This window comes from Copidosoma floridanum, unplaced genomic scaffold (assembly GCF_036245765.1).
Source record: "Copidosoma floridanum isolate Cflo_tuat_1 unplaced genomic scaffold, Cflo_Japanese_pri ptg000021l, whole genome shotgun sequence".
Classification (NCBI taxonomy): domain Eukaryota; kingdom Metazoa; phylum Arthropoda; class Insecta; order Hymenoptera; family Encyrtidae; genus Copidosoma; species Copidosoma floridanum.
The window spans coordinates 15,566,639-15,588,449 of NW_028321898.1; the positions used below are offsets into that span (position 1 = coordinate 15,566,639).

A 21,811-nucleotide genomic window follows, 5' to 3' on the forward strand; every position below is an offset into this window, starting at 1 on the left:
AAAAAAAAAATACAACTACAGTTAACACAACACTTGGCCGCCATATATACATGCCAATATTCGTTTATTCGTTACGGATCTCATATATATAGATAGATAATCAGTGTGCATTTGAGAGCACGGACCTCGTAGAAGCGCCTCGCTCAGCGGACGTAAAAAAACCAGCGGCCGTACAATTGTCGCTTTACGTCCTACTAAGCGGACGTAAACAACAAACTTTACTGTCATGGACAAAGAAAATATATATATATATATATATATATATATATATATAGCAAATTCGCTAAAACCGCTGCAATCGCTAACCGCGAGAACTACTTAACCGATCTTGCGGAAATTTTGCATACTCATTCTTGACACTTACGAGATATTTTAGTATAGTTTTTATCTTGAAAAAATCAATAACCATGGCAATAAATAAGCTCAAAAGTTTGTAAAAATACGCTAGCTTTTCACATTGGTTCAGTAGTATCCGCTAGGAGGCGTAAAACTAAAGTCAAAGGTACCTGCAATAGAATTAAGTAAGTATGGTTATTATATCCCCGAACAAAGTACCAAATAACACAGTCGATTATTAGCAGTGTATGAAAGCATAGAGCTGGCAGTAGTGCAATTTGGTATCCCATCTACAGATAACACTCTTCTCTCATGGACGAGCAACTTACGTCGAACTCCATCCCAAACCACCAAAGTTGACGAGTACCACTATTAAAAAGGTGTTCTAAATACTAACGTATCTGGAGTAACACCAGGGGACGTCTATCTAGAGCAGAATGTGCTCTAGCATTATAAAGTTCCATAACCTTTCTTCCAACCGTCATGTTGCTACCAGAGCAGATCTTACTACAACAGCAAGCCAGGGAAAATAACCCTGAGAAGTTCACGCAGCCATGACGGTCTCCTTCTAAATGGTTGTTCCAACGGAATACCCACAGAGAAGCTATTCTCTAGGCCCACTTTTGGGGCTAACAGTGAGCAGTTGGTTATCCAGGGAACGACCCGAAGACGAAGTATTCTATGGTCAGCAGCACGGGGTACCTCCATTCAGCATGGTCTCTGTACACAGAGACTCTGAGGGTAAGACTCCTGCTAACCGCAGCTGGCTCTCCACCATTGAGAATAATAATAAAAAATGACTGGAAGTATTACCACTGGCTCTTTTCTGGGCCGTCATAACTATTTTCGTTCGCTAATTAACCATCAATCTCACCGGTTCTTTTCAGGGCCACCTAAGGTTAAACTATCTTGCCCACAAATACATTTTTACTATAATTTCTGGCAATGATTCATCGACTAAAAGACTATATAAAAGCGGCCACTATTAAACCGAGTCAGTCGTTCACTGACAGACGTCACGAGCAGAGTTGTTCGTCACAAGGCTGGGAACCCTGGCGACCGACGACCCCATGTTACCCTCTCGGCTCTAAGCAATAAACCAGGAATCACTGATCCTCTTCAAGGTTTGCGCTGGGCGAACCTAACAGATATGAAGAAAAAATGAACTTTAGCAAACAGGACAGTCTCTAACGGGCAAGTATTACGAACCAATCTCCCCACCTTATATCATTAAAACAACAGAGTCTGAAAAAAAGGTGCCTTAGACACCAACGTCTTCGGCATAATACTAGGAGACGTTGGAAAAGAACTCTACAACTAGCTCCAACGCTTCAAACGTGTAAGTTTTTCTCTTGATCAGTCTGGTGCTACAATAACAGGCCAGAGAAGATTACCCAGAGGTATAGAGGCAGTCACGTTTGCGGGAAACTTCAGTTAGAAAAGAGTTTACTTAAAAAGCTTACCAGTCCTTTTTAGGACCATTGGACGTCAAACTACCTTGCCAACAAATATATTAGAACTTAACAAAGTTAACAAAAAACAGCCTTTAAGGCTCACAAAAGTCTAAATCATACCAAAAGTCGCAAGAGGTCAAATTGTAGGGATCGTGTTTTGTGCTCTAGGAAATAAACTGTATGGATCTGAACAAATATTTTTCCAATAAGAAGATTTTTGTTCTCAAGAGTGTCAGGAACAGACGCATTGTTTTTATCCAAAATTATTTAACGTTACACGTCAACACATTTGTTGTTCCATTAAGTAAATCTCGGGTGAAGCCAAGACAGGAGACAGCTAGTGTAAGATATATCAACAGTGAATCACATTTCCTTGTTTCTCCTCGCTCTCTCTCATTTCATCCTGAAAATAATTAGAGATTTTTTTCTCAACACAGATAATATTGGGTCATTAATAATTTTCAACCAATTTAAAGTTGGATAAGCTTCTCATCAGCTTTTTGTAGCCATCAATCCCGCCCCCTCCCCCTCCCCTCACCCCCCTCCCCTCACTTTATTTTAACCACAACTTCCAGGTGTCTTATCGAAAATGCTCTAAAAATGGTACCAATTAGGATAAGTACTAAGAAAGTTACTAATTCAGAAATGTTCTAACAAAGGTACTCTTTGAGATATGCTCCAAGGCATCAATTATGCCGACTTCTTAATCAAGTAGCAATTTAGTTAAGCATGTTTATTTGGTATTAAATAATAGCAAAGTAACATTTACTGTCTGAAACTTCTAGCAAGAAATTCGTTTCACCTAGTCTCGATTTTTGTCCACCCAAATTTTCAGGTCTTACAGTCCTACAAGTTAGTAACTGAATTCAATGGAGCAGAACAATAGACCCAAAATTATATTAAGTTAGTTATACACAACCACAAAGTCATATTTAGATTAAAATAACTATACAAATAAGCCTGCAGCAGCATTGAAAATAAAATATCTAATAAAGAAATATTCATACATGTCCTAAGTTGTAAACCACAAATATGAATCAACTTATTAATAACTTCCAAAAATTGTTATATAAACAGTTTTTACATGCTTACAGTGTTATTTTTAGCAACGTTAGTAGTGTTTCGGTGGTTTTAGTTACAGCGAGGGATTAACATTAGTTTTATTTCATCAAGATCAAAAGTACTTTTCGAGTTGGAAGAAAATCTTATTTCAGCCTTTTAAGAGGTTTTACCTGAAATTTAAACTACTAGGAATTAAATCCTTATCATTTAAGTCCATCCAATTCAGTAGTAAGCCTATCGAGAACTCTTACCATTACATTGTGGAAATTTAAAATGTAATCATTATTTCATACGTATAAAGAGTCTGGAAACGTGATATTTCATACTCATGTAAGATTAGTATAGAGACACTTTTATAAGGATTAGGAATCAATAAAAAACTTGTGAATACAAGGTTGATTAGTAATGCCCCTAACCAGTAGCACGTGATATCTTATAGACATCATGTAACTATACAGGCAGGTTCGCACCTTGATACCCTTGACAGATAGTACATGACACCTCGTGTAGATTTAATATTTTTTTATAAACATTTAAGTAAATATAAGTATAAAAGTTAACTTTCTTTAACACTTCTAGGCGCGATAATTCCTTGATGTTTCGGGATAACCTCAGTTTGTATTGCCCTGAAGATCCGCCGATCCACTCATTCACTACCTAAAAAATTTACCCCGATTTGCAATACCCAGGGGGTCGGTTCTTTACCCTAGTGACACAAGAAAGTATGCAATGATGAGGGAATGCTAAGAGACTGTACTAGCCTCGTCACTGTCTCACCTATTGCTATGTCTAATCGAAGTTAAGATTTAATAATAAATAATACAAAATTAAGGTGAATGTATATAAATAATTATTTATTGAGTATTAATAATTTACATGACCCTTTGAAGTTCTGAACTTATAAGTAAACGGTTGGATTCCCTGTAAAAGGCAGAAGCAGAGTGATCAGTCCATGTTCCTGCTGGCCCTTTTATATCTGAATCTGTAATGGTGAGAATTTAAATTTGAATTGGCTGTACCTTTACATAAATAATTTTATATAATTATATAATATTTGTACTCTTACAACATTTGTAAGAGATACGTACCTAAAAGTAACTGCTTTGTCAACATCGAATGTGTAAGTATTTTTACCGTATTCTGATCTATTAACGTTCATTTTCTTACGTCGAAAGTATTAATTACAGTAGATTTGTATACGGTTGAATAACTAATACATTCGTTATCAATACTTTGGTAACTTTTAGGTGAATTTCTTTTAACTGTATGTTAATTGATTCTCATCATTTTGCAGATAAAGGACCTCGCACAAACTTATATGTGCGAGAATCTTAACACTAAAGTTGAAGATCACACGATTAGGTCTGTCAAATTACCAAAAAGTGCCTATAAAAATATACTAATTTAATTACAGAAATTGTTTCCTTTAATTAAGTAATTACCTATCCCTGATTACTATTTTATGAGTATGATATATCATATAATGTCAGCATTGTGATGTCAACGTGATTATTGTGTAGCCTATATACGTTAATAGGGCGAAAAAGTGTGTATACATCCAAAAAAAACTACCCGCAGTTCGTAAAAGTTGTGCTACTACGCATCGTTATAGTATATTGCGTACGAGTTTGCAAAGGCTTCGATTAATGAACAGAGAGGTTTACGGCACGAGCCGAAGGCAAGGGCCGTAACGAGGTTCGTAAAGAAGCCTTTTCTAACGAGTTTCGTATACAATTTTTTTGCCTGAGAACCCAAAATTAAGCAGCAAAGGTGCTATTTTGAGGTTAGAAGGAGGAAATAGTACATTACGATACTGGTGCGCGAGAAAAGTGATTGATGCACACGTGCCAGTTCGCATACAAGCGCTAGCGAGTGTGCGAAGACACGCGTGTGTCAATCACCTAACCTTTCGCACGTGTGGTGTATACAACTTTTCGACATTTCGTACGCGGGGAACGAGATTATGAGGCATCTAATATGGCTCTGCAAAGATCTCGAAGCACACACGCACGCGCACGAGTGCGCAGCACGAGTTGTGAGTCACGTGCATAAATCGAGGTCTTTAGAGCCACAACAGATGGCTTATAATCAAGGTTCCCACGCACGGCGTGTTGAAAAATCTTTTTCTAGTATGTATAAGCTGTAAATGCTTATTCATGAGACAAGACCAACATGCTCTGCTTATATGCATCACACAGCTTCAACTTATCTTTCAGTATTTCTGGTAGCAAAATTAAGAAAAAATATAAAGGTATGTTAAATGGACGTATATTTTTGCTATCATGATCGGCCAATCAGATGTGAGGAATAAAAATCTTCTTATTAAAAACATGTGTGTTCGGAATCCGTACAGTTTATTTGGTAAAATAGTAAGCTGTAAAAAGTGAAAAAAAATATAATTATTCTGAAAAGTACTGAACACACCATAAGCCGTACAATAATTGTTGGCCTTAAAGGGCTGTTAACATGCAGTTTCTCTCGTAGAATCTACAAAAAGGGCTATATTTTCACCAAAATAACATAAAGTTGGAATTTTTTTTCTCTTATCTCACAACTTTATTACCAGAGCAACAAAGTTCTAGAGCTCAATCCCTACATTTTATATCGTCACACAAATACCAATACATATTCTATCTATTTGAATATAAGAAAAATGTAAAAGATAACTGTAAGGTTTATAATGGCGAAATTCTCTTCTCAAATTCTTTATTTTTCGATTTTGTCGCTGCAGGTTCAATCTCGATGAATGTTCAGTGTCAGTTTTCTAACTTTTAGTATGATTTAGACTTTTGTGAGCCTTAAAGGCTGTTTCTTGTCAACTTTGTTAAGTTCTAATATATTTGTTGGCAAGGTAGTCTTCCCTACATCTGCCCATTTGTTTTTTTCGTTTTCGCAAAAATTCATTCAAAATATATTATACTACACCACAAGGGATGCAAGTGTGGTATTTCCTCCCATTTTTCACTCTTCTTCATCGAAATGTGACGTTTTTTCCAAGATTTTAGAGTGAAGAGCACAACATAACTTTCCAGGTAAAACTCGTATTCTCTGTCTACTAGAGAAATATTTTGATGTTATCTGTGTGCAAATTGAGGATTACGCAGATTGTGGCAAAATAGTTTTCTATGTGCAGAGGACGTGAGTTTGGATCTAGGAGGACTGTTGCGCTTTCATTCCTAAAATCAGGAAGGAAAAGTCATTTCTCAGCCATATTATCTCATATCAGGCCTCTTATACTACCTTATTTACCCTGTGATTTCCTCAGGAACCAAAAATCACTTTATTAAATAACGAAAAAAAATGTTGCTTTTCCGTGTTTTAAGAACTGTTAACACCCCAGTCACTTTCCGCTCTTTTACGCTCTCCAAACAACAGCCAGTGATATTAATTTATAATTTGATTGTAACAGTTCTGTCACAAGAAGAAAACATAGCACAGTTACGAGATACGACCTAATTTTTTATGTAGATTGCTAAATTGGATACTGGAAATCTTAAGTGTAACATAAAAGTAACTTTTAAATACTAAAAAATCCATTTGCTTGCTAGGATACATGCAATTTAGTTTAAGTTTGACTTAAATTTAAAATCAACCTCGACCTCGAATATCGAAGCATTAAATTATTTGAACCGATAGTCCTGCTTATTATCAGTAACCTCACAAATTTCTGGAGTGCTGAGATGAATTTAAATGAGTTCTAAATTAACCATCACACAAAAACAGTGCATACGAAAAAGTAGATTTGTAGAATTCTGTAATGTAATCAAACATTAATCCTACAAAATTAAAAAAAAATCAAAAATCGAATTATGAAGGTTTTAATGTTATATAGTTCAGTGTACAAACTTCAATTTTGTAATGTTCTTTATCAAATGAATATTTTAAAATTTATGTGTCTTGGCAAGTCTTTTGGCTCATCTCACAACGGATAAAAAGTTTTTAATAACGTAATGATCAAACGTTTGCCAAAAAAATTTTTTAACTATTTTAAACTGTTTCACAGACAATTATTAAATGGTACATTACATCACTAGGGCACAAAGTACAAACATGAGTGCCCGAAGTGCGTGGTTGCTGTACGTTGGTGCCCGAGTCGCGTACAATGTTTTTCTTACCAAGGGCGCAAAGTACAAATTTGCGCCCATGGGCACAATTTGCGCCCAGTTAATCGCTTTGGGCCCTAGCGCAGAATAGTACTTGGGGCCCGTAGGGCACAAAATGGTTACAAGGGCCCAAAGTGTGACCCGAGGGAGCAAAGCGGCAGTTGAACTTTGGGCCCATGGCAAGAAAACGTTATTTTTTAAAACACCTAACAACGTTTTATATTGTTGGAATCAAAATTTTAATTTAAAAAAATTAGTCAAAAAAAGAATTGAGGCATGTGTTGATTAATATATAAAGACAACACGAAGATACGACCTTTGACATATTGTTAAATGATGATTTAATTTTCATTAAATTATGGGAAAAAACATAAGGATGTTACATGAAAAGTAATCGACTTTTTATTTTGTACGGTAAAAAAAATAATCAATCAAAATTGTACTGCAACAATATTTTTTATTAAAACTTTTTTTTAAGTAAGAAAGACTTTTTGTTCTTGGAGCTTTGTGCAAAATATTAAAATGAGCATACTGTATATATTTGTTATAGTAAGCTTGGTGATGGAACTTACAATTTTTAACCTTACAATGTCAATGGAATAAATATAATATAAATCAAAAAAAAAAAGATGTATACAAAATGAAAAATTTTATATTATTTCTTTGTAAATAACAACAGATTTCATTTATGTTAGATCTGCATTCAGAACAAACAGCTTACCTAGCAGTGGTTCAAGTAGTGCCAATAACAGCTTAGGACGATCATTAAGGAACGATCTTTTGATAGCAGCTGACAATGTCACTAATGCCATGTCATCTCTTGTCCGGGAATTGAACTCAGGTACGAGTGTTTTTATCAGTAGTCCTATGTATAAGAATGTTCTAAGTAATGAATATGAAATTATTTTATTATATTTTGAGCATGTAGTATAATATAAGGATTTAAATTTTGCTTTTTTTAATTTAATGGAACATCTTTTCGAAAATGATGTACGAGTTTTGCCCAAATACTTGGAGATGTTTATTTGTATACCTTAAAATTTTTAGATTTCTGAGATTTACTCATATGTTATGATTAATTAAAAATTTATGCAATAAACATATTTATCTGTGCCCGTAACACAAAAAACTCAGATGAATTAAGAAGTAACAATATAAATACATGCTATTGTACAGTAGTGAAAAAAATATTTTTTATTAATTTTTCATTTTATTCTTTATGACGCTCTTCATTCTTTAAAACAAGAAACTTACACATAATATTTATGTAGTATATTATAAACATGTTTTCTGGGCTTTGAAGTTAAAAAAACATCATTCTGTCAAGAGTTCATTTATATCTACGTATTAGTATATTACGTCACGAGGCCGTAAAGTGGCTGATGTACAGCCATGTGGAGTGTGTCACCCAAGGCGAAGCCAAGGGCGACATCACGTAGCCGTCCATCAGCCACCTTACGGCCAAGTAACGTAGTATACGATTTTTCGTCATCCCGTATAGGAGAGATTGTTCAATAGGTTGCTTTGGTTAACGCAGGGAAAAATGAATCGCTCAGTGAACCATACGTTCCTTATAAGCATTGGTCCTACACATCAAGGTCCCAATGGAGTGCGAATGAACGAACGATGGATAATCGAACGTGTCCAATAATTGGACTGACTGATCGACCACAAAAAAACTTAAACATAATTCAACAGTGAATACTAAAAGACTTCATATTTTATGAAGTTATACTTCTATAGGCACGTTCTGCCTGACAGAGGAAATCAACGATTTCAGATTAGTGACCTTAAGAAAAACTGTAACGGAAGTGGATTTTGCTTAATCATCCCCTTTCTCCCCGCCCTTCTTCACGTACTTCGTCGTATAAAATCGTCCAAATTGTGAGAAACCTCTCTTGAAGGCAGCAATGCGGAGTCTTTTCGCTTTATGGCAATCGTAATCCCACCAGGGAGTGGAATTCTAAGGTTTGCGTGAATTTCATCCATTTTCATCTTTTTGACTGGTGTGCTTGATTTAATTGCATCAACAATAGATTTAGTAAAAAAAAGGTATTTTTTAGAAGAGGTGAGTTAATTATAATTGGGAAAATGAAATTTTGTTACTGAATCTTGAATTATGTTGTTAAAATTTTGCCAGTTTCTGCAAACAGTGTAGGGTTTGAAACTTTTTCTGATATAACTAGTTTTTGCTGTTGAGTATTTCATAGAAAGGGGAAAGTGATTAGATTTCCAAGTGTTGTCTTAGCAGGTTACAATTATTTTGTCAGAGACGTTGACCGTGGAAATGACTAGGTTTAGATTGGGTCTGTTAAAGCGGTTTAATTCTATGTATGAAAGTGTCTTGTATCACTGTTGTGCAGTATAAGATTATAAGGTATCGCTAATATTTCTTAATCTTTCGCTATTTAAATTGATTTTTCGCAATTTCAATCTATGTTGTGCGAATTGAGGTCACCTAACATTATTGTGTTGGGATTTTCAAAGTTATCTGCAAAGAGGTTGTTCCGGTTCAACCTCACAGTTACTCGTTTAATAACCCGTTATATTATTTGAGAATGCTTCGGCACAGAGATAAAATTGAAGCTCTGAGTTAGCCGCGCACCCAGAGTTCGAAAAGGAACATCTGGGGCCGCACTTTCCTCAATTCTAATGAGGCACGGGGCGATAGAACAAATAGGTTCATCGTGGACGGTAGGCCATAGAAGCATTCGTCGTTTGTCGTTGCCATGGGGCTTTTCTCGATGTAATTTTTTTCATTGTGAACGGTGAGGTTACGCATCGGGACAGTTCGATTTTGTCCGCCTAAACGATAACACGTTTGTTACATCAATAAATAAGTTATTTCCAATTGGTCTCTAAATTATTTTCCCCGAGACAAATCATTTAGAACAGAGGTTCGATTGATGCTGCATTAGATTGACACCTCGGGACCTGTAGCATGCAATTAAATCAAACACAAAATTAACATTAATAATGTAAACTCCACATAGTTCCACTGATAGGTCTGGAGAGGTACGATTGAGTTCAACATAGGAAATATTTTTACGTATAAAAAAGACGATTCCTCCTCCTTTTCCCATAGTTCGGTCTTTTCTGAGTATAAGAAAGCCAGACAGGTGAATGTTGTCCTTGCTGGTAAGCAAGGACTCTACACAGATGATTATATCAAATTGGCTACAGTTTTGTTGGATATCCTATTTTTACACTAATGTTATTATTTTATTTATTACAATTAACTAAAGCAACCAGTAATTGAATTGGTTTTGCACTAAGCTTCTTGCGTTTCAGCATATTGTGTTCAGAACTGTTTCTTCAGAAGAAGTCATGGCTTAGCTTTTAGTTGAGTGTTTTTATTTAGACTTTTTTTTCTTCTTTTTCTTTTCTTTTCGAAAGTTTAGTTTTCTCCTGCAGAAACATTAGAATAGTCACTTGATTGACTTTGAAATTTCAGGTTGTATATTTTTCTTAAGAGCCTCGATATTTGCACTCTTAGTGTGGTGCTGAAAATTTTGTTTCTTGCATTGGATGGCATTTTGAGTAGTCCTTGAATGTCTACAGTATATCTGTAAGCAATCTCAAAGACGTTATTGAAGCCGTGCGTGTCTTTCAGAAAATCAACGAGGGAAGTTGAGTTGATAGGGTACTGAGTGTCATTATTTTCAATAAAAATTAGAGCTGGTATTATTTGTTTTTGAATGCCAGCTTGGATGACCTCTTGTACCTGGTCTTGTAATTAAGTGCGTTGTCTCTTTTTTTTAAGTTTCAAAGATTCTTCAGGAGATATAAAAAGATCGTTCTAGGTATTATGTGAGTTATGAGAAGACGTTGACAAGGTTGTTGTCAGTCTTTTCATGGCCGGATTTTCGGACAGAGGCAGATTTGACGTCTGGTTGACTATCAGTGGAAGATTTACTATTTTGCACGTGAAGTTTGAATTAGTGGTCGATAAAATCATACTCTCTTTATGAGGTCATGTTGAATTTCGAGTCTTGGCAGGGTTAAAGCCTCCTCTTCAGGTTTTACATACATTTGCCGTCTAAAACAAAAAACGTGTTCGTATGCTGGTAGCTTTGTGCCTGACCTTATAAATGTTATTTGTGAAACTGGGTTCACTTTTAGTTTATTTAGTTCCTCAACTATTTTTTCGTTGGTGATCACAGGACAGGCATTGGAGAGAAGAATGCGCTTAGCTTCAGTGATTAGAGGCCTTATCTTGTATCACTTAGGAACATGCAAACTCGATTTAATGAGATGCATGAAATAAATCTTACATTCTTGGATTTAATTATGGTGCTAACTGCAATAGTGTAACAATATATTGATACTCCTTCTATGGAGTCTAGGATAATCGCGCCTTCTTGTGTAGGGTACTTGAACTGTTACATTTTTTGCGAATATGTTAGCTTGGGCTGTGATGGCTGAATATGAGAGGTGTTCGAGGTTAGATTGACCGCATTCGAGTTAGCCATTTTGACAAGAAAATGACCAACTTAGTCAAGGTATAGAGTAATACGAGATCTCCACGGAATCGGAGCATAACTCTTATTTCTTTTGTCGTCAGATCGCACTGTTTCACGAATAAATTTGTAAAAGAAAAATATAATGGAGCCACGAGATAACACGTGATTACTCGTTCAAAGCTCTACTGAGACTCTGCAAAGAGAATCGGTACATCTAGTGATTATACATTTTTTATATGGTAGTTGTTTTTGGGGTAATAGGTAGGCAAGACAGAGATCTGGACTTAGTTCGTAGAATGTATGGATTCAAGTTTTGCTGATTAGCTGTGGAGAATCATATGTAGAACCTATAGTTGGTAAATCCAGCCACCAGCCATAATTCTCAAGAGGATATTATGTTGGCATTGAATTCCTTGAAGTTTGAAAGTTATAACAGCTTGTGAAAGTATGTCTAAGTTATATGTTTACAAATGATCATTAAAAAAAATGTTTTGCTTTTATAGCTTTATTAATACTTGCCTAAAGTTAAACTGAGAAATTGTATTTTATGATTTATAAGGGGTTTAAGGTCCTGAACAAAAAATGCTTTCCCAAGATTGAAAAGAAACCAAATTTATTGTCTTTCTATAAATACAAGTTAACTGGTTCGAAGCGTACAAGTTTAGTTACAGGGTTAAAATCACATCATTTATTCATAGACATAAAAGATTTTTAATTAAGCCAATTTTTTCTTCTTTGAGGTTGTATTCCATTTTCCTTCCTTGCATACTTAGTGACTTGGTCAGTTATCCTCAGCCACAATGGAATGGATCCATAATACTTTATTTGGCTTGGTCATCTTCATTTTACAATGAATTCAAAGTGTTAAGGACTTGTCCCCTCGTTATTTCTGGTTTCATGATTGCCAGAGTCATAAGGCACTCATGACACACTTCAGCAGATCTTAGATCGTAGGATCCCCTCTTGCATCTTGGATAGTCTAAGGAAGGTAGCTTGCTAAGTTGCCCGACCTTATGTACAACCTTGTACTTATACCTTACATCAAAGTTGTGTTTCATGCACATCTTCCATATTCATTGCCCATCCTGAGCTGCGTAGAAACGAGCTTTGAAGTGTCTGGAGCCCTGGACATTTGATAGTTTGCTAGTTGTGCGTCTCTCCAACATCCTTGCCATTATCTCCAATTTCTGGGTTCCCACTGGCCAGTCGTAGGTCCACTTGGGATTCTCACCTGATCTTGGCATTCTGTTACCGCTGCTCTCTTTCTTAGGATGATTTTCAATTGATCGCAATGGTGTTCCCTGCCCTGCAATAGATTGTGGTGTTGTTATCGGGTTATCTTTTGACGATGATGGCATGGGTGCAGGAGAATGTCCCGAAGATGACGATCCAGCCAATTGTTGGGGCTACGTTGTCTTCAATGGTACAGATTCCGCTGTAGGTGCGCCTGAGTAGCAGGTGTAAGGACACATGCCAAGTACTGGTAGATATCCGGGTGCTTGAGACTGGGCGTACCAGATGGAACTAGGAGTATATTCTGGTCCAATTGAGGCGTGACGAGTCATCTCTGGGTGAATGTAAACGAATCCCTCAAGCTGATCAGGGTATTGGATTCACGAAGTTGTGTGTCCACGTGGCTGCATGATGAAGGCCGCTAGGATCACTGGGTCGCCATAAAAAGCGTAATTTTTGGTCATGGGTGAATGTAATTGAAGTTGGTTAGTTGGAGGCCCCATAATCACGAGAATTGGACGGTTTCTTACCTCCTGGTCGACTTGCTCTGGCTCGTCTGGGTTACCAGGGGCCTGTGACTGATCGACACTTATTTTTGTGGTTTTAACAGCATGATCCCATACAACAGCACACTGAACAAGTGCAACTTTTATTTCAACGCAGTAGTTCTTTGTTTGGGTATGATGCGCAAAAGCTGGTAGTAAAAGCTAACGGTAGTGGTGATGTCGAGAGGGGCAGAAAATGGGGAGATGGGACTAGACTGGGGCATAATAGCAAGAGTAGACCGATAGCTGGGGTAGTCCAGTTGGATGGTATTAGATGGCGCCAAATCTGCTTAAGTGTAGGGAGTCGACCCTAGCTTTGTCCAGTGTTCTCTCCAGATCACCTGAGGTGCTCCAGGACGTACGGTATCTACAATGACAATAAGGATGAGAGGACGTTATTATAATATAACGTTTATTTAGTAGTTATACAGATGTGACCGCTCTGCTAGGCAGCTAGCCATGGACTGACTATACCACTTCATACAAGTGCACTTGCTTCGTGCTAGGGGAATCTCCCCACTACTTAGCTAGTTGTAATACAATATCCCCACAATAATCCCCCCAAGTTATGACCATAACTTACAAATCAACTTAGCTGAATTGCAGCTAACGCAGGCATTAAAGGAGTTTACAAACAGCGGGATAAATTTGTACAAACTGTTATCGCAGGTATCACAGGCAAGTCAGTCAATATTTAAAGAAAATACGAACAATAATTGACGCTAGTGACAATCATGGTTTAAAGAGCTACACTCAGGTAGCTTATGATATAAGTACAAATTTAAAAAAATACAAGAAAAAGAAACAATTCCTAGGCGCAACCTGAACACTAAAAATAAGTCTAACTAGTCTTAGGACTAAAGCTAACCCGTTTTTTGGCATACGTTCTTAATACATATTTAGACTCTGTACGCTGACTAGGAATGGAAAATGGTTCAGAAAGAGCTAAAGGTTGCAAATCGTCAGGTACGAAATGAGCAGGCTTAAGTTGCTTCGTGGACACCACCCGAGGATTACCATTTACATCCATCTTATAATCTAAATCAGAAATTCGCTCCAATACTTTATGCGGACCGGAGTAGGGTCTTTCGAGGGACTTCTTAACCGGCGGAGCTTTCAAAAAAACATGAGAAGACATTTTGAAGTCTTTGAAGAAAAAGGCACGGGGCTTGTGTCTATAGGCCACTGGAACGGGATGGACATTCTGCATGTGTACACAGAACTCCTCTAAGAAGATCTGAGGATTTGGAGTAAAATCATCGGGCAAGCAGAATTCACCAGGCACGTGGAGAGTTGTTCCATACAAAAATTCCGCGGGGGATCCGCCCGTATCCACGCGCACCGCAGTCCTTAAGCCCAGAAGTACAGTAGAGAGTTGGCGCAGCCAATCACGATTTTTATGGCACATCAGCGCCTTATTAAGATCGCGATGCCAACGCTCAATTAGGCCGTTAAAGGCAGGGTGATAAGAAACCGTCCTTACACGCTGAGTGCCAATTAGACTTAACAATTCTTGAACACCTGAGATTCAAACTGGGCTCCCTGATCTGTAGTGATTATACGAAGAGCGCCAAAACGAGCTATCCAAGTGTCATAAAAGGCACGGCTAACTGACAGAGCAGAAATATCTTTTAATGGGGCCACCTCAGGCCCACGCGAAAATCGATCCATCATAGTTAAAAGATAACAATAACCATCACAATTAGGTAAAGGGCCTACGACATCCATGTGGGCTTCTGAAAACCTACCATCGGGAGCGATGAACTGAACGAGGTTATTTTTAACGTGCCGGGAAACCTTAGAAATCTGACAGTCTATACAGGACTTGCACCAGGCCTTAATATCACGATGCATCAAGGGGCCGGACATATCTCTGTCTGATTATAGAGTTCGTCACCTTGGCACTCAGATGGGCAGGCATATGAAAAATTCGTAAACGCGTCTTCGAAGAAGCTTAGGCACACAGGGACGTACAATATTACCGGAGATATCACAGTGGATCTTATGGTGGTCCTGGCCCCATTCAATAGCCTTGAACTGAAGCGAGTGCTTTACTGGATTTTCAAGTAGCTCTACTAGTTTAGGATCAACTTTTTGGAGCTGAGCGATCTCGAGAATATTAAACGTTACTGGAAGACGAATAAGGTCTACACGAGATACGGCATCAGCAACTAAATTATCCACGCCTGCAAGGTGTTTAATAGAAGTCGTGAATTGAGAAATAAATGTCAACTGCCTACATTGGTAAGGAGAAGCCTTCTCAACCCGCTATTGAAAGGCGTGGATAAGAGGCTTTTGGTCTGTCAGGATGTGGAATTCTCTACCCTCAAGGAAGTATTTAAAGTACTTGATTGATTCAAAGATAGCAGTTAATTCCTTATCGTATACCCCATGATTTAACTGGGCTGGCGAGAATTTCTTTAAAAAAAATCCCAAGGGTTTCCAGACGTTACCCTGTAGCTGCTCAAACACACCACCCATGGCCAGATTCGAAGCGTTGGTAATAAGACGAGTTTCTGCGAAAAAGGATGGGTGACATAAAAGAGCGACCTCAGCAAAATCCTGCTTAATTTTTTCAAACGCTACCTCAGATTCAGGAGTCCAGATGACCTTACGTTTATCATTTTTGGTTGATCCGCGCAAGTATTCGTTCAGCGGAGCAAGAGTTTTAGCCACATTAGGGAGGCAAGGACGATAGGTATTAACTAGGCTCAGAAAACGGCGTAATTTGATAACGGTCTTAGACTTAAGAAAGTTGCTGACCGCTTGAACGTTGTCACGTGAGGGTTTAGAACCATCCTTGTTAATAACATGGCCTAGAAAGGCAATTTCTGTTTTAAAAAACTTACATTTACTCAAGTTCAGCTATAAGCCAAAATTCTTCAAACGCTCAAAGACAATATTAAAATGCTTAGCATGTTCTTCGGGGCTCGAAGAAAATATCAAAATATCATTCAGATAGACAAAGACAAATTCTAAACCACTAAGGGCAAGATTTATGAAGCGCTGAAATGTTTGACAAGCGTTTCTCAACCCAAAGGGGATCACCAAATACTCGAACAGCCCAAAGGGGGTTATCACAGCTGTTTTGAGGACGTCCTCTGGGGCGACGGGAATTTGATAATACGCCCGGTAAAGATCCAAAGTGGAAAAAATCGATTTACTATGCAGGGTGACTGAAAAATCATGCAGGTGAGGAATTGGATACTTATCAGGTTCAGTTACACTATTTAATCTGCGGAATTTGCCGCAGATACGCCAGGATCCATCCTTCTTACTACTTAAATGCAAAGGACTAGCCCAAGGACTACTTGAGTGTCTACAGATGCCATCCTGGACTAGTTTTTTAAATTCTGATTTAACAGCATGTTGTTTGTCAGGATTTAAATGACGAGCACGCTCCAAAGCTGGGGGGCCTTTAGTAATAATGTGATAAAACACATCATGCGAGTTTGATCTGATGGGAGACTTCTGTCCAGTTACATAGGGAAATTGAGACAGAAGCTTACTAACCTCATCACCAGCTACCACACTTACCGAAAAAGGCAAAACCGACTTGACAAAACCCAGCGTAGACGCGTCAGAGCGGGGGTCAATTAACTTACGTCTACGAATATCAACTATCAAGTCCAAGGCTATGAAGCAGCTCCACACCGATAATAGGGTAAGGAACTGCAGCTACACAAAACCTCCAGGTTATTGGATTATGAAAGCGGAGGTCCAAGACCAAATCAGTCTTTCCGAACACCTCAATAGGAGTGTTATTAGCTGCTACTAGTTGAGTGGATGCAGGAAAAAAAAACTGAGCCAATTTCTTAGGCAATAATGACAGTTCTGACCCTCTATCAATTAAGAAAACTAAATTTGTCTGACGATCCTTAATGTGGAGACATTGAGACCTATTAGCCTCAACCACTGCTCCAACATGGCAAGGTACTGTTAGTTTTCCAAGGGAGGAGACCAAGAACAAGGTTTAAAACAACGGTGTGCTTTGAGACCATACTTCTTGTGAGGACGACAAAGTTGGGAATCACCCTCCAAAGAGCCAGAACGAGGATAAGGTTTGCCACGTGACTTAGAACGGCCACGTTGGCGTTTATATTTATCCAGATTAGTTTTAAGGTCAGAAAATAGGGTAGTCAATAGCGACAAATCATTTTGTAAAGTTTGAAAAAAAGGGGCATGAACTGACACAGCAGAAACTGCATTACTATAAGGGTTAGCCGCCTCCATGTATTTATCAGCCATTTCAGCGATTTTGTTCAAATCTTTAATATCCGAAATTACAATAGCTGTGCGACAAGAGGCGGAAATCTGGTCGAGAAATACTGTGCAAAGTATGTCATAGCTGCACTTAGTATCTAAAGCTCGCAAACCTACTTAAAATTAAAGATGGTTTGCGATTCGAAGGCACTTGGCCTTTAGTAAGTTAGCGCAACCTTGCTTCTGCTGAGCTACCAAAGATGAATATTAGCCTAGTTTTAATCTGATCATAAATATTGGCCAGACGAGGCTCTAAGATCATCAAATCCTGAATAGCCTGAAGGGCATCCAGGTCAAGCTTAGCTGCGACATGATCAGCTTTGGTAGCTGAGACAGTAATACCCGCGTTACGAATTGTAATTTCAGCAGAAAGGAACCACGTTACTGGATTATCGTGGCTGAATCACGTCGGGGTCATCAATGTGGGGAGTTGGCCCTGGCTTTGTCCAGTGTTCTCTCCAGATCACCTGAGCTGCTCCAGGATGTACAGTATCTACAATGACAATAAGGACGAGAGGTCGTTAGTATAATGTAACGTTTATTTAGTAGTTATACAGATGTGACCGCTCTGCTCAGCGGCTAGCCATGGACTGACTATACCACTTCATACAAGTGTACTTGCTTCGCACTAGGGGAATTCCCCCACTACTCAGCTAGTTGTAATACAATATCGCTACATGAGTACCTATGTGACAATTTTTATGGAGAACACTGTTTTTACAGAGTTGGATACTACGTCATTTGGTTGTTTGTACCGATTTTGTAAATCTTACTTATTGGGGTTGCAGGATTCTAATGTTTCACATATATATAGGTGTGGCTCCACCCTTTTTTTTTTTTTTTAAGGGGGAACGAGGCTCCAACAAAAAAAAGATTTATTTTACAATCTTCAAGGAATCGTTATTTTCCGTGATGCTTGAATTTTATTTTAAACCAATGGAGAACTTCTTTGATTCCACGGCCTCACCCAATGAACCACGACCACTTGTTTGGTTCCCTCTTGTTCCTTTTTTTTATTACAACATAATAACATGATACAGATTTTTATACAAAAATTAATTTGAAAGTCAGATGTGCACGGGTTTGAGTTCGTCTACATGTACAATCTCAAATCGGTTGCCACCCAAGTCTATTTTCGCATTTTTATCGCCGATTAACTCGATAATAGTATATTGACTGCTATATTGGATATCAAATTACCTGTTTTCGGTTCCTTAAGTAAATTAACAATGTCACCTACATTAAAGCATTTAATATTTAACTTTTGGTCATAATATATTTTTGATTTCTCTTTTGCTTCTATTAACTTTTCTCTGGGGGTATTTTGGGTATGATTTAGTTTACTTAATAATTTAAATAACTTATCTAAATACATAGCATACGTCTTATATTTAATTTCACTTTCAAAATTGGAAGAAAGCTGTGCCTTATGCCTAAAGACGAACTCATGTAAGTTACAACCATGAGCAGAATGAACGGACATATTATAAGAATATAAGGCGAATTTAAGCCATGTATCCCATTCAGCCTGCTCAATATACATTTTTCAATACACGACTAATGAATGATGGTTTCTTTCGATTGAACCTATAGATTGAGGTCTAATAGCTGTGGATTTTAACTAATTTATCTTGAGATTCTTATTAAACCGTTGCATTAGCTGACTTAAGAAATTAGATTCTAAATCTGTTTTTACAATCTTGGGACATCCACATCCACATACAAGTTCTAAAGCAAAATGAGTAGCTACTGTCTCCGCTGTAGCGTTGGATAGAGGGAGAGCATCTGAATACTTTGTTAGCTTATCTTGGATGGTAAGTATGTACTGATTGCCTATTGCAGTAATGGAAAATTTTCCTACAATGTCCATTTCTATAACTTCAAAGGCCTCTTCAGGGGTAGTGGTAATGGTTATGGGTAGTTCAGTCTTAACGTAGACTAATTTCTTTCTCATACATTTTCTGCAAGTCCTAGCATATTCCAAAATATCCTCCTTCATGTTGTTTCAAAAGTACCTTTCTCGTATGCTTCCATAAGTCTTAGCTATACCTTCATGTCCGCCTATCAATGAATCACGAGCCTCATTTATTATCCCTAATCTATTATCATGAGGGGGAGTAACAACCTCACCAGTGCAAATCGTTAAGCGTAGATTGTTTCTTTTCTAATCATGTCTGAACGAATATTACATAGGTAACCAATGTAATTTGTCTAATCCGTCTCCTACTCTAGCTATACTGACTGTCATTATTCCCAGATTTGTCATGGCATCTGTAAGTCTTTTTAGACATTCTATAACTGTTATTACTAAGGGTATATCTTTGGCGTCGTTTTTTATGAATATTGAGAAAATTATTCGTCCGTTCTCTAAATCTATCTGTAATATAGAACCTATCATAGGGTTTTGGAGCTTCATTTAATCAATATTTATTATTTCTAAGTCTTTCAGTTGTTTACATACTGGCATTTTGTCTCCAAAGTCTACCAGCATAAAATAAGCGATATTGTCTTTCTTAAGCGTAGTTGAACTCTTGGAAATTTGACATGCTCAATAGTTAATTACTTATCTCTATCGCCATCGTCAGTTCTCATCCTTTTCCCCGTCGTCCCGGCCCATGAATCTTCTTTTCTTGTTATTTTCTCTCTCTCTGTTTTTTGTTCTTTCTCTCTCTTCAGGGGCGTCTCCCTGATCTCTGGTGCGCTCGTCAACGACTTCTCTCTCTTGGTTTTTTGTTTGCAAGACCTGGTTCTCGCTCTCGTCTTTGTTTTCTTTATTTGTAGCCCCAGAACCCTTTACTCGCCGTATAGCCTGCCCTTCTACCCCTAACCCAATGGGCCAGTTGTCCTAGGTACAGGTCAGAACAGACCCTTGCAGACCAGATTTTGGTTTGATTGCCTGCATCGGAGCCAAGGCCTGCATTACACCCACTGTCCTAATGGGCCAGTTTCCCTGAGTAGACAGGTTTACAGTACCCGTTGACTTTGACATAAGAATGAGGCCTGACTCTAGTCCATTGTCTATCCATGTCAGTTTGGAATCTGTGTGTGTCTCTAAGTTTTCTACGTTGGGTTATAAAATCATCTCATTGGTAGGGGTGTTGGGTCTAGTAGAGTTGGGGAAATGGTTTAGAGGTAGAGCCTTAGTCTAACCTACCAGGAATATCTGTTCTATTCTAGTTTCAATGTCGTTGGAATCTATGATAGTGGGAAGAGGAGCCAGATATCGTGAGAACGCGTCAGCATTTGAATTTATTTTTCCAACTTTAAAGATGACATCATAATCATATTCCTGTAATTTTATTTTCCACCAAACAAGAGGTCAGTGATCAGTTACTAAGGTAAACTTTCGTTCATATAAATAGGGTTAGAAGTGGGTAACAGCAAAGATCATTGCTAGCAATTATTTTTCGATAGTGGTATATCTTGTTTCAGCGTCGTTTAAGCTTCTAGAAGCGTAAGCTATCAGCAGGTCCTTACCACTATCTCCCTGACAAAGTATGGCTCCTAAAGCAAAGTCAGAAGCGTCTGTAGTCACTACAAATGGTCGAAAAAAATCTGGGTATTGAAGAATGGATTGGGTACAAAAAATTCATTTAAATGTCTCAAATGTTTCTATCTGTCGTTTTGGCCAAATGAACGGTATGTTTCTTTAACAATGGATTTAGAGGTTTAGCTAATTTAGAATAACGAGGAAGGAAACAGTGGTAATATCCAATTAATCCTAGATATTGTTTTATACTTTTCACGTTTCTAGGTGTTGCAACATCGGCCACCGCTTTAATCTTATTGGTGTCAGGCCTGACTTCCTCTTCTGAGATAACATGCCCCAAATAAGCAACCTCTATCCTAAGGAATAGGCATTTCTTGGGTTGTAAGGTAAGCCCTGTGGTTCTTAAGTGGCCTAGCAATCTTTTCATTTTTTCATTTTGTATTTGGAGTGAGATTGCATAAATTACAAAAAAAAGGGCTCCTTTTAAATGAGGAGGGTGGCGATACTGCTTAGTATTGATCAGTATGTTATCAGTAGTAGGGATTTTATGATGCACCAAGTTTATTTTACTCAATTCATCACCGGGCAAATGGAACTGGTATGAAAACATAGAAACCAATTGAATTACATGGCTCCACTCTTCCTCATTTAGCTCGACCAAACTCAAATTTTGCAGCATCACGAATACTCTATTGCGTTGATCAATTCGCGATTGTTCTTCTCCCTTTATTGATCTAACAGGGACAACAGTATTATAATATTCTTTTACAGTAACCAGTGGTATAATTAAATTGATATTTTTAGTCGTGCTACTTACAACAAAAGTATGCGCAGTCCCTTCATTAAATTTTACTAAGCATTC

General features: G+C 37.8%; 1 protein-coding gene across 4 annotated transcripts in view; it reads left to right on the forward strand.

The window, feature by feature from the left end:
* Window positions 1-21,811, forward strand: part of LOC106644045 (dystrobrevin beta) — a 190,503-nt gene that overhangs the window by 109,810 nt on the left and 58,882 nt on the right. For all 4 annotated transcript variants that reach the window (XM_089594703.1, XM_089594705.1, XM_014359391.2 and 1 more), the window contains exon 15: window positions 7,651-7,796. In XM_089594703.1, the coding sequence (XP_089450829.1) occupies window positions 7,651-7,796 (146 nt within the window). The remainder of the gene's footprint in view (window positions 1-7,650; window positions 7,797-21,811) is intronic.